General features: G+C 31.5%; 1 protein-coding gene across 1 annotated transcript; it reads left to right on the forward strand.

The window, feature by feature from the left end:
* Positions 1–9410: 9410 nt before the first annotated feature.
* On the forward strand, positions 9411–11362 carry LOC107495959 (60S ribosomal protein L7-2; the record flags this gene model as incomplete). The annotated part of the gene is given in 6 exon segments (XM_016117155.2): positions 9411–9587; positions 9701–9798; positions 9912–9969; positions 10505–10584; positions 10676–10778; positions 10979–11362. Coding segments are annotated over 6 exon segments (732 nt in total). The 3' UTR covers positions 11195–11362.
* Between the last annotated feature and the right edge of the window lie 3411 nt (positions 11363–14773).

Consider the following 14773-nt stretch of genomic DNA (forward strand, 5'->3'; position numbering starts at 1 on the left):
GGTTCAACCTAAACCCGACCCCGCCCCGCCCAAGAACCCGCCCCGGTGCGGGGGCGGGTAATTACCCGCCCCGAGCGGGTAGGAGCGGGGTGGGTACCCGCGGGTTCGGATAGTGTTGCCACCCCTAGGGCAGATATTCATGATTTCATGTTGATCTAAAAATTCAATGTCTACCACTCTTGTTCCATCGGACGTTTTTTCATTCGTCTATTCATAATAGAATTGACTTACATACGATCTAGACATTGATGACTTTTCCAGTTTATAGTTTTCTGTTTTGCTACTCTAATTTTTTAAAATTTTGTTATTTTCTTTATTTTTTATTTTAAGTTCTTGAACTTTTATTGAACTCTCATTTTTTATTAATGAATTTGATGTTTTATATTTTATTATTGTTTATTTGAGATATTATTGCTTTCTTAAATTGAGTAGTTGTAGATTTTATTATTATTGTAATTTATGGTATTTTATGTTTATGTCTTCAAGTATTTGATGAAATGTCTCGGTTATAGAGTAGATTTTCATTCTTGGCTTGGGTTGAAAATTTGAGTTAAATGTCCAAGTTGATTGATAATTAAGAGATGTTAATTAATCTTGTTTCTGTTAACGCTTTTACTAATTTTAATTAGTAAGTTGGTTAAGACTTGTGGATTAGAGTTAATTAAGCCTAATTGACTTTCTTTAATTTGTAGAGAGGTTGACGAATTTGGTTTACTCTTTATAATTATGGTATTGTGGTTAGTGACAAGGATAGTGATCTTTAACATTCAATTTTTGCCAAGATTTTTTTTAGAGTTCTAGTTTATTACTTTAAATTATTCCTAGTCTTATTGCTTTGCCATTTAATCCTTATTTGCTCTTTTAATTTCTAGTCAATTTAAATTTCTGTTTATTGCAATCAAACTCCTACTTTTTTTCCATAGCCAATGATCATGCACTACATTAAAATTCTAAACTCTGATAATGTTGAATTCCGGTTTAGAATTATATCTACAACGAATTTTGAACTTTTAAACTTAAATTTCTAAACTGGTATTTAGCACCCATAATCGTACACTAAGAAAAATATGCAATGGAGCTGGTCAAGAAGTCTGGAATAGAAAACTGAAAGCCAATGAACACTCCTATGCATCCAAACTTGAAGATGGAGAAGGATGAATATGGCAAGGTAGTGTTTAAGACACGTTATAGAGGGATGATTGGGTCTTTAATGTATTTAATCTCATCAAAGCTCAATAACATTCAAAGTGTGGACTTATGTTCAATATTTCAGTCTCAACCAAAGGAATCACACCTTGTTGCAGTAGAAAAATCATCCGATACGTTTATAGGACAACCAACTGTAGTCTATGGTATCTTAAAACTGATTCTTTTAATCCTATTGCTTTTAGGGATGCTAATTTTCAGGTGATCTAATGGATAGGTGAAGCACAAGTGGAATTTGCTGCTGCTTAGGCAAATTTATCAATGCTTGATGTAGCAAGAAGCAAGCTACAGTTTTTCTTTCAACGGCTGAGGCATAGTATATAGCAGCATCCCTCTGTTGCTCCCAGGTTCTATGGTTGAAAATTCAACTAATTGATTATAAGATTAAGATTGAAAATATTTTCCATATGTGTGATATGAGTGTCATTAATATTTCTAAAAGGAAATTATGTGAACATGTACAAAAGGAAAATATTGATGTCCAGTTTGTTAAATTAGACGATTAATTAGCTGAAGATAAATTGAGGAGTGCTAGGGAGCCAGCAACTTTTGTGATTTGTAGCCATCAATGATAATTTTAATAGTGTGAGATTTCATCCAATGGTGTGAGATTACTCACTTTCTTTTGCTGGTTACATGCTGACCAGAATTTAAGAAAGTTGTTGGCTCCTTAGACTTTTTCTTTTGTAAATTAAGAATTGCTTTGGGAATTGTAAGTGCTGCTAATCTATTTAACTGAATTGACAAGATTTTCTAAGTTTTTGTCTCACAGGACGTAAAGAGATATTTTAAAATTGTTTTTTACTGTATTTAACTGATTTTATTCGATTATTTTTTGCATTAATTATTTTATTTATTTTGAGAAAACTTTTCCAAAATTCTTTTCCAAATCAATTCCAAAATCTTTCCAATGATAAAAAGATTTTATTTTATTCATGCATCAGATACAAAACCTTTGCAGTTTCAAAACTTTCCCATAACTGCTTTTTACTCAGCATTGATCACTACCGCTCTTAACACCTCTCACCCACGTTCTATTTAACTTTTCTAGTGTTGTGTTATAATGCCAAAAAGAAAGATAATCATTAGGAGAGGAGGATATCACCCATACGTTCAAACTCGCCGTTCTAAACCCTCTACCATCTTCATTGACACCACACCGCATCACCACTACACCACACCTCTCAACCTCCTGCTGCATCCATGGCGTGAACCAAGATCTCCACAAGTTGCTTTGCTGCTGCCTCTTCTAAACCGAGTTCTTCTTGCCCTAGTTCTTTGAGGGGAAAGAGGCCAATCACAGAGGAGGAAGAACACATGAAGCTCCTCCTTCTCTTCCTCCCCATAGTATGAACTCTTGTTTCTCTCTTCACTCCGTTGTTGAGCCAAGAATGCATGGCCCTAGTGACTATAAATCTAAGTTTGCTAAGCTTCCAAAAGATTTTTGAACTTAATAAATTGTCATTTCTTTTAAAATGATATTATCGATATACCCCATTTGTTGCTCCAAAGTTGGTTTCACTTGAATTTCTGGCCGAGAAAGAATTGGATTTTGTTCAAATTTTTAGCTGCCAAGAATGGCTATCTTTGTTTGTTGTTCGCGGAAAAGTATATTCTGATTTGGTTAGGCCATTTATCTTTTGGACTTAATATAAGTTGTCATTTCTTTTAAAATGATATTATTGATATACCCCATTTGTTGCTCCAAAGTTGGTTTCACTTGAAGTTTTGGCTGAGAAAGAATTGGATTTTGTTGAAATTTTTAGCTGCCAAGAATGGCTATCTTTGTTTGTTGTTCGCAGCAAAGTATATCCTGATTTGGTTAGGCCATTTTATGCTGGTTCAACCATCAAGATGTTAGGATTGTTTCCTATGTGAAAAGCAAGGTTATTATCCTTGACAAAAACAAAATTGGTGAAGCATTGAGATATTAAGATTCTGGAACCAATGTTTTTACTTCTGGGAAGTGGGACCTTGATTTTATTGTTAGCCTAAACACTGCCCTTCGCATTATTTGTGAACAAGTCTCTCTTTGCACTAGTCTCACACCCACGCAAAACCCACGGCCCAGTCAATATCAAACTACATGGCATTATCACTCATTTTATCTTCCCTTAAAATGGTTCCTCCAACGGTAACAGTTTGACACACTAATGTTGTGTGCTCTCATTCAAGGAATTCCAATCTCTTTTGCATACTTAATGATGAGGCATGTGTATGAGTATGTTAGAAGTGACAAAAATGCTGCCTTGCCCTATGAACTCTCTTTTACAAAGTTTTTTTGTTTTATAATATTGATCTCTCTACTGAAATTGCCAAGGAGCATAACTCGTTCTTGAAAGGAAGTGGTGCAGTGAGAAGAAATCTTGTAGAGCAACCCACTGAACTTCCTAAAGATTTCAGAATGCTGGACGACTCTCCTACAGACTCGAAGAAGAAAAAATAGGGGGTCCAAGATCAAGGTTCTTTCATGCATAGTCAAAAATGTGATCCATGAAGTCAACAAACTTACTGATTTGTTGATAATGCGTACCAAAATGCAAAAGAGAGACGTACCTGACCTTGAATTGGAGATTACGAAATCCAAGCAAAGATAGGTATAGTTGAGCAATACTTCAAGGAGCTCAGTAACTTTTTCATTTCTCTAAGAAGGATACTGCTGTTTTACGAGATTTTTTAAAGTTTTTTCTCCTGTTTTTGCTTTTTTCTCTACTTTATGGATGACTGTAATAAGTAATAACTCTTGCACTGTCTTTTCTTATAAACTGCTAGGTCTTATCTTTTGTTGCAGGTATCTTTTTGATTTTCCTCCTTGATGACAATAGGAGAAAAAATTAAAGAGATTAAACAATTCCCTAGTTTTATGCTTTATGGAATTATGCATAAACTAAGTTTTTGTATTTGGTATCTCTCTTACTTTGCTTTATCTGGTACAAACTTTTAAGTGCTGACTTAACTCCTTTGTTGCTTTGATATCTAATAGTCACATATACCATGTTTTGTCTAGTATTTCTTTTCTATATGTATGTTGTTTTAGTATATACTCTGGTGCTACTATTTTGAGTCAAGAATTGAATATTCACTTTTTGAGTCTAAGAATTGAATATTCACTTTGTGATGACAAACATAATTAATAATTTTCTATTATACCTATTTTCTTTTTGAATATTGTAGGTATTAATGGATTCGCAATCAAAGATCACAATCAAGCGATCCATAATTCAAGCAAATCAGCATATATATGAGTAATACACACTGAGATTCAAATAAAATATATTTGGATAACTGCTGCACTTAATATTGAAGAACAAGGAGGAAAAGATTCTCTTTTCAATGCCATCGGCCAAAATATTGATGTGTGCAATGGCTAGTTTGATCAAAAGAAAAAGTATTCCAACATTGAAGGAGAGATATCAAGTCTTATAAAAGATACAAAAGGTAAAAGAGAGAAGTGTACACAAAAAGTTATTTAATTTTTTGTTGAGTATTTGAATTTGAAAATGTGTTGGGATTAGAGTGCACTTGGTTCTCTAATTCTCTTTATTTAAGTTGGGTTAGCACTTGGGATAATTTACGTGAGTTACAAGAATGATTATAGTGAAAATTCTACCAGTGGTAATTGGATGTAAGTCATATTGCAATGTAGTCAAATCAGGATATATGTTGTGTTTCTTTTCTCTAGCCTCCTTTGCAACTTTCACTTCTATTCTGTTTTGCACTCCAGGGCAAGATAAAATCATAAATAATTTCGTGAACTGTGTACTGCATCACCTCTTTTATTAAGTATTACAAATAGTTTTTAATTTAACCCCTTTTCTCAACTCACTTGTGAACTTTTAATTGGCATCAAAATTAGGCTTAAGCGGGCCAAGCCTCATAGCTTGGAGTTTTAGATCTATGACAAACAATGTTGTTGCGTACACTAACAGAAGAATAATCTAACAATAGACCACTATACTTTAATGGTACAACCTATTATCTATTAGAAAGAAAGAATGAGGATCTTTGTATAATCTATTGATTACAACATTCAGAAGATCATTTTCAATGGACTAGATATTTCTACCAAAATCAATGAGAAAGGAAATGTTCCAAAAGAGGATATTGAATGGAATGACAAAGACAAAAAAATAGAGCTAAAGGTTAAAGCTATCACTTTGATGCATTGTGCAATTAACTTTAAAGAATTCAAAAAGGTCTTAAGATGCAAAACCGCAAAGAAGATATGGGATAAGCTACTGTTCAACTCATGACGGAACTGAACAAGTTCAAGAAACTCAAATTGACATGGTTATGAAAGAGTATGTGATGTTTCTCGGGTATATCCTCCCTATGTTCGATAGAAGTGCAGATTCTGGGATGTTAGCGTCATTCTGGAAGTGCAGTGATTGTTAGAAGTTTCAAGTGCTTTTTCGGGTCGTGCTTTTTCGGGTCGTTCTTCGACATGGTTTCAAATATGGAGTCACTGGAATCTACATGCAGATTGGGATACATTTGATCTGGCTTTCCTCTATCAATTCCAACTGGATATGTGCCCAATTTCGCAAGAAATTTGCTGGAAGGAAGTAGAAGGCTGGGAGATTGAGTGAGAAGAGATTAAGGCTACATTACCACTACAACAACAGCCATAAATCAATCAAGAAGCAACCAAATCTCAGCCATCAACAAAACAAGAAATCGATGCATCATCAACAGAAATTCAAGAAAAAAAGAGGTAGAAGTCGATGCAAATTTAGATTCAATAAGAAATTCATCAACAAATCACTTTCATTTTCACAAATCAACAAGTCAAAAATATGAAATTGATGAAGAAGATGCAAGAACTACTTATAATTCAAGAAAAATTACAGAGCTCTCAAATAAAATCAGAAACACAACAGAAATTAAAGATGTAAAATAAAATAAAAAAAACCTACATCTACATTTGGAGAAATATTAAACTATTGGAGGACCTTCGCAATATATATGCAGACCATATGATTAAGTCTTTAAGAAACACTGTAATTGTGATAACAGTTGAAGAGAAAATTAATTATCACAATAATTAGAGCATTTTGATCTAAATTTGGATAATAATATTTGAATCGAAAAACAAACAAATTATGGAATGAGTAGGATGCAAAAACGTTACAGTAATTAAAAAGCGAGAAAAGAACAAATAGGTCCCTGACCTTTTGTCCTATGACATTTTTGTCCCTGACCATTAAAAAATACTTTTAAGTCCCTGACCTTCACAAAATTTGGACAGGTCAGTCCCTCTCTCTCTGTCAGGGACTGATCCGTCTAAGTTTTGTGAAGGTCAGAGACTTAAAAGTATTTTTTAATGGTCAGGGACAAAAATGTCTTTGAGACAAAAAGTCAAGAACCTATTTGTCATTTTCCATTACCTCCTTTAACGCCCCCACAAAGAATACCTCACAACACTTTGTTCACAATTCAAAGTATGGTCTTCAATCTCACTTGCGTATACAACAATTTCATTAGCAGTAAAATTGTCATTTGTCGTGGACTAGTATTTGTCAAATCGAAAGGTATTATAAAAAAAAATATTATTTTAATTATTTTTCATCTAATATTTTCTCACATTTTTGGTGATGTAGATGGAATAAAAGTATAAAAATATAAGTTTATTTACTATAAATTTAAAAATATCAAACTTAGTGGTCAACATTCTTTTAAGTTTGTTTGGGGTAAGTAAAACCATTTACAATGGGATGGTACACTACATTTCTAGACCTTTGTGAGAATTTCAGAAATTAATTAAATATTCAAAATTTAATGTTTAATTTCTTTGTTTAATTTCTTCGGCTCCAATGCAATAATCAGTATTCTTCTTTTCCTTTCAGTGTGGATTCCTCATTAATGCACATGGGCTTGTTTCCTATAGTTGAAAGGTTATCAGCTGCCACTATGCCTTTTCAACCTCATCCCATTATTATTATTATTATTATTATTATTATTATTATTATTATTATTATTATAGAAACTGTTTTTACTCGCAGGATGTGAAGATACTAATATCTGCATATGTGAAGATACTAAAATAAAATGCCTTTTATTAATTATTATATCGTTTTGCTAGAAAACCAACTAGAAATGGATCCAACCCTAAAAATAAAGCAATGGCTTGTCCTATACTTTAGTCTTTAGTTGGTTTCCACACTTTTTTTTATTATATATATGTCATGTAAGAACCTCCTAACCCTAGCCGTCACTCTCAAACCCTCTCCTCTCACGGTCTCATCATTCACCACCGCCGACCGCCACATCCTACCCCCTCAGCCCCTCACCGCCAACGCTAAGATCCTCCCCTCTCACTCTCGACGTCACCGCTCACTACAGCAGTGAGTCGTCGCCGTCTTCCAGTGTTCGCCATCTTCGCCGGTCTTCGCGTCTGCGCCTCTTCTTCGTTTTCGCCAACAGCTGCTCTGCTCTCCGGTAAGTCACCTTCTGTGAACTCTGAAATTTTCATTTACTTTGATTTTGAAGCATTTGTTAATTACAGTAGCAGTGTTATGATTTCTGTGAGACAGGTTAATTATAATTTATATTTCTGTTTCTAATTCTGATTTCTATTATTTATGTGATTCTTTGTGGAATCTGTGATTTGATTTTCTGTGATTTATGTAATTTATATGATTTTGAGACGTCTGTGAGTTAATTTTTGTATTTTACGAATTGTTCTGTGATTTATGTTATTTTTGTGATGTCGTCAAGCTAGTCTCCTTCGAGCCCTCTCTGTTTCCTCCCTCTGTCCGATCTGAGTTTCCTTCCTCTCTCACCGACACTTCCCTTCCTCCCTCGTTGTCGCTAAGCGCTGTTGCTTCAATTTATGATGTTGCTAATTTTTTAAAATAATGGTTGATGGTTAATTTCAATGATTTTGTTGAATTTTTCTTGCTGAGTTAATTTTCTGGATGAGATTCTGAGTTGGAGTTGATGATTGATTTTAACTGTGGTTGTTAATTTTGTTAATTGTGTGTTCTGAGTTGGGGGTTGTTGGTGATGTGATTCTGAATTTACTTTGGATGCTGAGTATGAATTCTTTGTTTTGAGTATGGATTCTTTTAGTTTTTCTGTTTTTGGATTTTCTGACTTTGGATGCCGAGTTTTCTGTTTTTGAATGCTGAGTTTTTATTGTTGAATACTTGATTATAAGTCTTTGTTATAATTTTTTGATTCTGAATTCTTTGTTGTTAGTGATTTGAATTTTTATGTAAGTTTGTTATTTTGGATTTTTTTTGTGAGTACTGAATTTGATCTTCTTGGTTCTAGCCTCCAAAAGCAAGAACTGTATATTGTTGCCAAGAATGTCATTAGAGGTAAAGGAATTGCTCAGAGATGATAAATTGGATAGAAGAATTATGCAGCACCAGCACCAGGTTATTGTTGTGCAAGAGCCAATAAGTCATAGAGTGAAAGAGAATTTGAGAATAAAAAAGAAAATTGATTTTATTATGATATGCATGACTCTTTTACACTGAAATGTACAAATATTTTTACCTAGTTACTGCTTTAGTTTTTATAATATCTATATGTATAATAAATTTTAATAATTTTATTAGTCCGTGTGTCGGCTTGTCGTTGCTCCCCTCATTGGTCGTCTCCTTCTCGGGTATTGCACAATCTCCTTTTAGAGGTCGGGGTGGGGACGGAGTGATTGATTAAGTTGTATTAGGTATTTCTTGTATTAGCGAATGAAGTGCATACCAAGTGTTTGATAAGATTCCTTCAATGCTTTCCTGATCAAACTCCCATTTTTTTAATTTAATTCTGTGTATTATTTTTATGATTATGTCTTGTTCATTATTTGTCTCATTCAATTGTGTTGATTTCATTCCTTGCTTCGGCTTCATTTCTTTTCTGTCACTCGTTTGATTTGTCCGTATTATTCCTATTATATCTTGTGATCTGATTAGCTTGTATTCAGCATGTTGTGTGGAAAATTGGATTATCATTGTTAAAAAAACATTGGAAGTTCTCTGTTCTTAGTATGAATTTGATGTAAATGGATTTTCATTGTTAAAAAACATTGGAAGGTCCTATTTTTTATTGTTTAAGAGAGCATGTAGGTTTTTTATTTGAAACACTGAACATTTAGCTTGAGTTGGAGCTGAAATGTGTCGGTATAATAATTGAAACTAATGAATTCTTTGTTGGATGTTAATCATAACTGAGATTTTTATTTTGAATGAATGGCAGAGATGGGTGAGGAGGTGAAAGCAATTGTTCCCGAGTCTGTGCTTAAGAAGCAGAAGAGGGAGGAGGAATGGGCCTTGAAGAAAAAGGAGGAGCTTAATGCTGGAAAGAAGAAGAGAGCTGAGGGCCGCAAGCTCATTTACAGCAGGGCAAAGCAATATGCAAAGGAATACCAGGAGCAGGTTGCATTTCACCTTAATCTATTTCCCTTTTTCTCTGTTTTAACGTTTGTTTCTGTTTCCTTTATTGCGCTTTGCATTTTTCTCCGCCACATTGACCCGCTTTTATATTACAGGAAAAGGAGCTGATCCAATTGAAGCGGGAAGCAAAGCTGAAAGGTGGATTCTATGTTGATCCAGAGGCTAAACTCCTGTTTATCATCCGCATCCGTGGGTATGTGTTTGTTTCCTTTGTTACTCCATATTTATGCTATTTATACTGTTTCCCAAGTTTTAACCAATTCTGTAATCTGGGTATTCTTACTTGTTTGAGCTGTGTTTTTTCAGTATCAATGCCATGGACCCCAAGTCAAGAAAGATCTTGCAGTTGTTGAGGTTGAGACAGGTACTGCTTATAATCATTGAATGTTGAGCTTTATTGTGTTATTTCTTATGTGGGCGTTATTATGGTTTACTTGGTGCTAGTGGTACAGTTCATGACTGTTGTTTTATAACCATGTTTAATGTGATGATCATTGATGTGCTTCAATTTGAATTCAAGTCCCTGTTTAATGTGTATTTAAATTGGAATAGGTTATATTTGTCTGGTCATTTTTTGTCATTCTCGAGAAGCATTTGTTTTTGGCAAATTTCATGTATTCTGATCTACTTGGTAGAAAAACCTCACTTTGGAAGGTAATGATTAGAAAACATTATTCTTTTGATTGTGCACAAATTGTTTGTCTTGTGTATTCAGTAATATGCGCAATGTCTCAAGGCCACCAATATTAGTCACAACATAAAATTCAAAGTTATGTTAATTTTCTTTCACAACTTATTCTCCCCCAAATTATGCTCTTAATTGTGGTGTATCTTATATTTATACACTATGTCCTTGTGGTATTAGGGTATAGCCTTATTTCAAGTTCTTTTGGCTTCAGATCTTTAATGGTGTATTCCTCAAGGTTAACAAAGCAACCATGAATATGCTGCACAGGGTAGAGCCGTATGTTACATACGGGTATGCGAATTTCACATATTCAGAGACCACATCATCTTGAGTCGCTTACCTGCATAATGCCTTCTTAAAGCATTCAAAATTGATATTTCAGGTATCCCAATCTGAAGAGTGTTAGAGAATTAATTTACAAGAGAGGCTATGGAAAAGTTGATAAGCAGAGAATTGCTTTGACAGACAACGCCATCATTGAACAGGTGAGTTTGGTGTATGATTTATGTTCCCTTCAATGTCTTTTATATGTAATTGTCACTTTTCTTTCAATCTCTTCATATACTCGTACATTGATCCAATGGTGTTAAACCATGATGGTGACTGAAAAAGGAAACAAATTAAGTGATTGTTGTTGTAATGATATGTTCAATTGCCCTTATATGATTAAAATATTCAATGTTAGACATTGGGGAAGCACGGAATTATATGCGTTGAAGATCTGATCCACGAGATAATGACAGTTGGTCCTCACTTCAGAGAAGCAAACAACTATCTATGGCCCTTCAAATTGAAGGCTCCATTGGGTTGTTTGAGGAAGAAAAGAAATAATTATGTCGAAGGAGGTGACGCAGGTAACAGGGAAGCTTACATAAATGAGCTTATTAGAAGGATGAATTAATTTACTTTTTTGTTATATGGTCATTAGTATTATAAAATCATTAAGGATAAGATGTTTTTTTTCGTTCTTCTAGTTTTGGTTTGGAAAGAATCTGTTATTTTGACTAATGCTTGAACCGATGAGGATGTTATGATTTTGACTTTATTGTTCAATTCTGATTTCTGATCATTCTTGCTTTCTCTTTTGATTCCTTTTCTGAATTTTGTTGTGGTTAAGTACAATTTACTCCCTCTAAACTATATCTCAATTGCATTTCACCATTTTGACAAGAAAGAAGTAAACTATATTATTCTGTTCATGCACCTTGTTTGGGATCATGAGGAAGCAAAGGAAAATACTAATAAGTTTTGATGCCCTTATTTAAGAATTGAGCTATATTAACATTTGGCCAATTCTACCCTGTAGAATGAAAAAAACACATGTACGGATTCAGAATATTATTATGGGGCTAATAATATAATTTTAAAATAAGATTTATGCAAATAAATTATATAAGATGTATTATAGAAATTTACTGATAGAAAATGTATTTTGAATTACAAAAAATGTGTATTTTTTAGAGTAATTCACATAAACAAATGTTATGGATTCCAATATTACACCAATGTCCTAAATCTAAATAGGTTACATGGTTGTCTTGTTTTTATATCTATAATCAAATGGATTTGAATTAGCATGGATAGTGGTAAATCATACTAGCTAGCTTCGATTTAGTAGGAAAATGCTTTGATTTTGACCTGTCCATAGTAAATCGAGACAATTAAATTGGTTAATTCGATTTATAAAAAAAGGAGGCTAATTCATAGATTCGATTTACTGGTTTTGAATTACAAATCACAATCCTCCCAAGAGAGAAAAGTGAGGCCACCACAAGACAAGATTCAAAACCGCAGACATGGAAAACGACCCAATTACAAGAAAGAAACAATAAATGAGAAGAAACGGTGTTACATAAGTGTGCAAGGGGTATTAATAATTTTGAACATGAGGTGATAACGATAACGATAAAAAAAGGTGTGCAAAAGGTCTTATATATAAAAAAACCCTTTTTTTATCTTGAACATGGATGAGAAAATGTTAAGAGTAATAATAATTTTTCTTGTTTTATTTTATTTGAATTACGTTTTCGAGCCATGAAATAGAAACGACGAGGATGAAATTGGAAAATGTAATATCTTGAAAATATGAATCAGAGGCAACAATTACAATAAGTCATTGTAATGTTATGCCACAATGAAAAAATGTTGTGTCTTTTGAAATTCAGTTTTCAATCAATATTTTAATTCAAATAATATTATTTAATTAAATTTTAATTAAAATATATTTTTAATTTATAGTTAAATATGTTAGTAATTAAAATTAATTAAAATTTCAAATACTAAAATTTTTATTACTTTTTTACAAATAAATTTACTATTTTATATTTATTTTTTTTTACTATCATTATTAAATGAGTCGTGCTATTTTATTTCTATTTCGAGTGGCTTACATGCTAACTTAAAATTCATTTATCATTACTGTCGAATGAAATTTTAATAAGATTATATTAACATTTTAATTAAACAATAAATAAATTATGAGTCTATGCATCAATATTCTTTTCTTTTTCTTTACTTTCTTTTTTTTATTTATTTAATCTTTGTCTCCATAATGATTAGAGAAGACCACCAACATAAAATAATTAGACCAAATTAAAGATAAATAAAGGAGCAATTGTAGATATTCGGAAAAAAAAGATAACAAATAAAAATTTAATAAAAGTTTATAGTTTTCAATAAAATTTTTTATTAGTTGAATTTTTTCATTACTTATTTGAATACTAACACTTTTAAAATTATTAAAATGTATGTTCGTAAAAATTAATTTTTTTTTAATTGTAACACATCTAAAATTATTAAGTTATACCGAAAATATTTTTAAAACACATCCAAAATAAAAAATCTAAAATTTAAATTTAAACATTAAAAATAAAATTAATTTTTTATATCTTATTCGATAAAAATTCATCTAATATTTTTTTTAATAGTTAGAGTTTTCGTTACTTATTTGAATATTAATGCTTTTAAAATTATTAAAATGTATGTTTGTAAAAATTCATTTTCATTTTTAATTGTAACACATTCAAAATTATAAATCAGAAATTTAAATTTAAACGCTAAATATAAAATTAATTTTTTTTATATCTTATTCGATAAAAACTCATCTAATATTTTTTATTTCTTTATTGTTTGTTGGATTTTATCGTTACTTATTTGAACATTAACGTTTTTAAAATTATTAAAATGTATGTTTGTAAAAATTGGTTATTTTTTTATTATTACACATCTAAAATTATTGATTTATATACAAAATATGTTTGAAACACATCTAAAATTATAAATCTAAAATTTAAATTTAAACGTTAAAAATAAAAATAATTTTTTTTATATCTTATTCGATGAAAATGTAAGGTCCCACATCGGTTGGGGAGAGGAACGAAGCATGCCTTATAAGGGTGTGGATACCTTTCCCTAATATGACGCGTTTTGACAAGTGAGTGTGGGAGGTTTCGACCATCATCCCTATCGTCAAAGGCAAAACTGTTAGGCCTTGTGTGCCAAAACGAATAATATCGTGCTAGCGGGTGGTTTGGGCTGTTACAGAAAATACATTTAAATATTTTTTATTTTTTATTTTTTTTATTTAATTTCTTCGGCTCCAATGGAATCATCAGTTTTCTTCTTTTCCTTTCAGTGTGGATTCCTCATTAATGCAAATGGGCTTGTTTCCTATACTTGGAAGGTTATTCAGCTGCCACTGTGCCCCTTTTCAACCTCATCCCATCATCATCATCATCATCATCATCATCATCCCGACAAATGCTAAAAATGAATTCAATAACTCAAGGAAATACAAGCAATAAATAAAAAGTTTGGTAAAATTATAAGGAACAAGAGAATAATTAAATATTTATTTTTTGAGTAAATTATCTACCAATAAGATATTTACTTTTTAGTTTTTACAAAATAGAATTTAAAAGTAACAGTTCTATTATATACACTTTTTGAATAATATTTAAATATTCTCACAAGATAGTAAATTAAATTTATGAATCATTTTCATTTGTAAAAAGTTTTTGTTTAGTATAATCTTTAAAGAATTAATGTATTTTTTTTCCTCAGAGTAATTTATGAGAGAATTTTTTTTAAAAAAAAAACAATAAATTACTCTTTTTTAATCATGAACATTTTTGTATGAGTCAAACTAATTTTTTGTCCATTATTCTGTTGAACTTTTTTTCCTTATTCATTAAGATGTCATTTAAAGTCTTAAGTATGATTAACTAAGTGTTTAAACTTTAAATATATTCTGTGTATGTATTATATTTGAGAATAATTTGATTCAAAATATATACATATTTCTAAAAATTTACTTATAGATTTCAAAATATCTCGAGCCTTTCTAATTATTATTGTTATTATTATTATTATTATAAAATAGCAAAAGATAATAATAGAACTGAAGTGGAACAAAAAAAAGTGTTAACCCTCTCAAATATAAAATAGCAAATAATGATACAACTTTTGTCTAAGAAAACTT

The sequence above is a fragment of the Arachis duranensis genome, chromosome 6 (assembly GCF_000817695.3).
Source record: "Arachis duranensis cultivar V14167 chromosome 6, aradu.V14167.gnm2.J7QH, whole genome shotgun sequence".
Lineage (NCBI taxonomy): Eukaryota > Viridiplantae > Streptophyta > Magnoliopsida > Fabales > Fabaceae > Arachis > Arachis duranensis.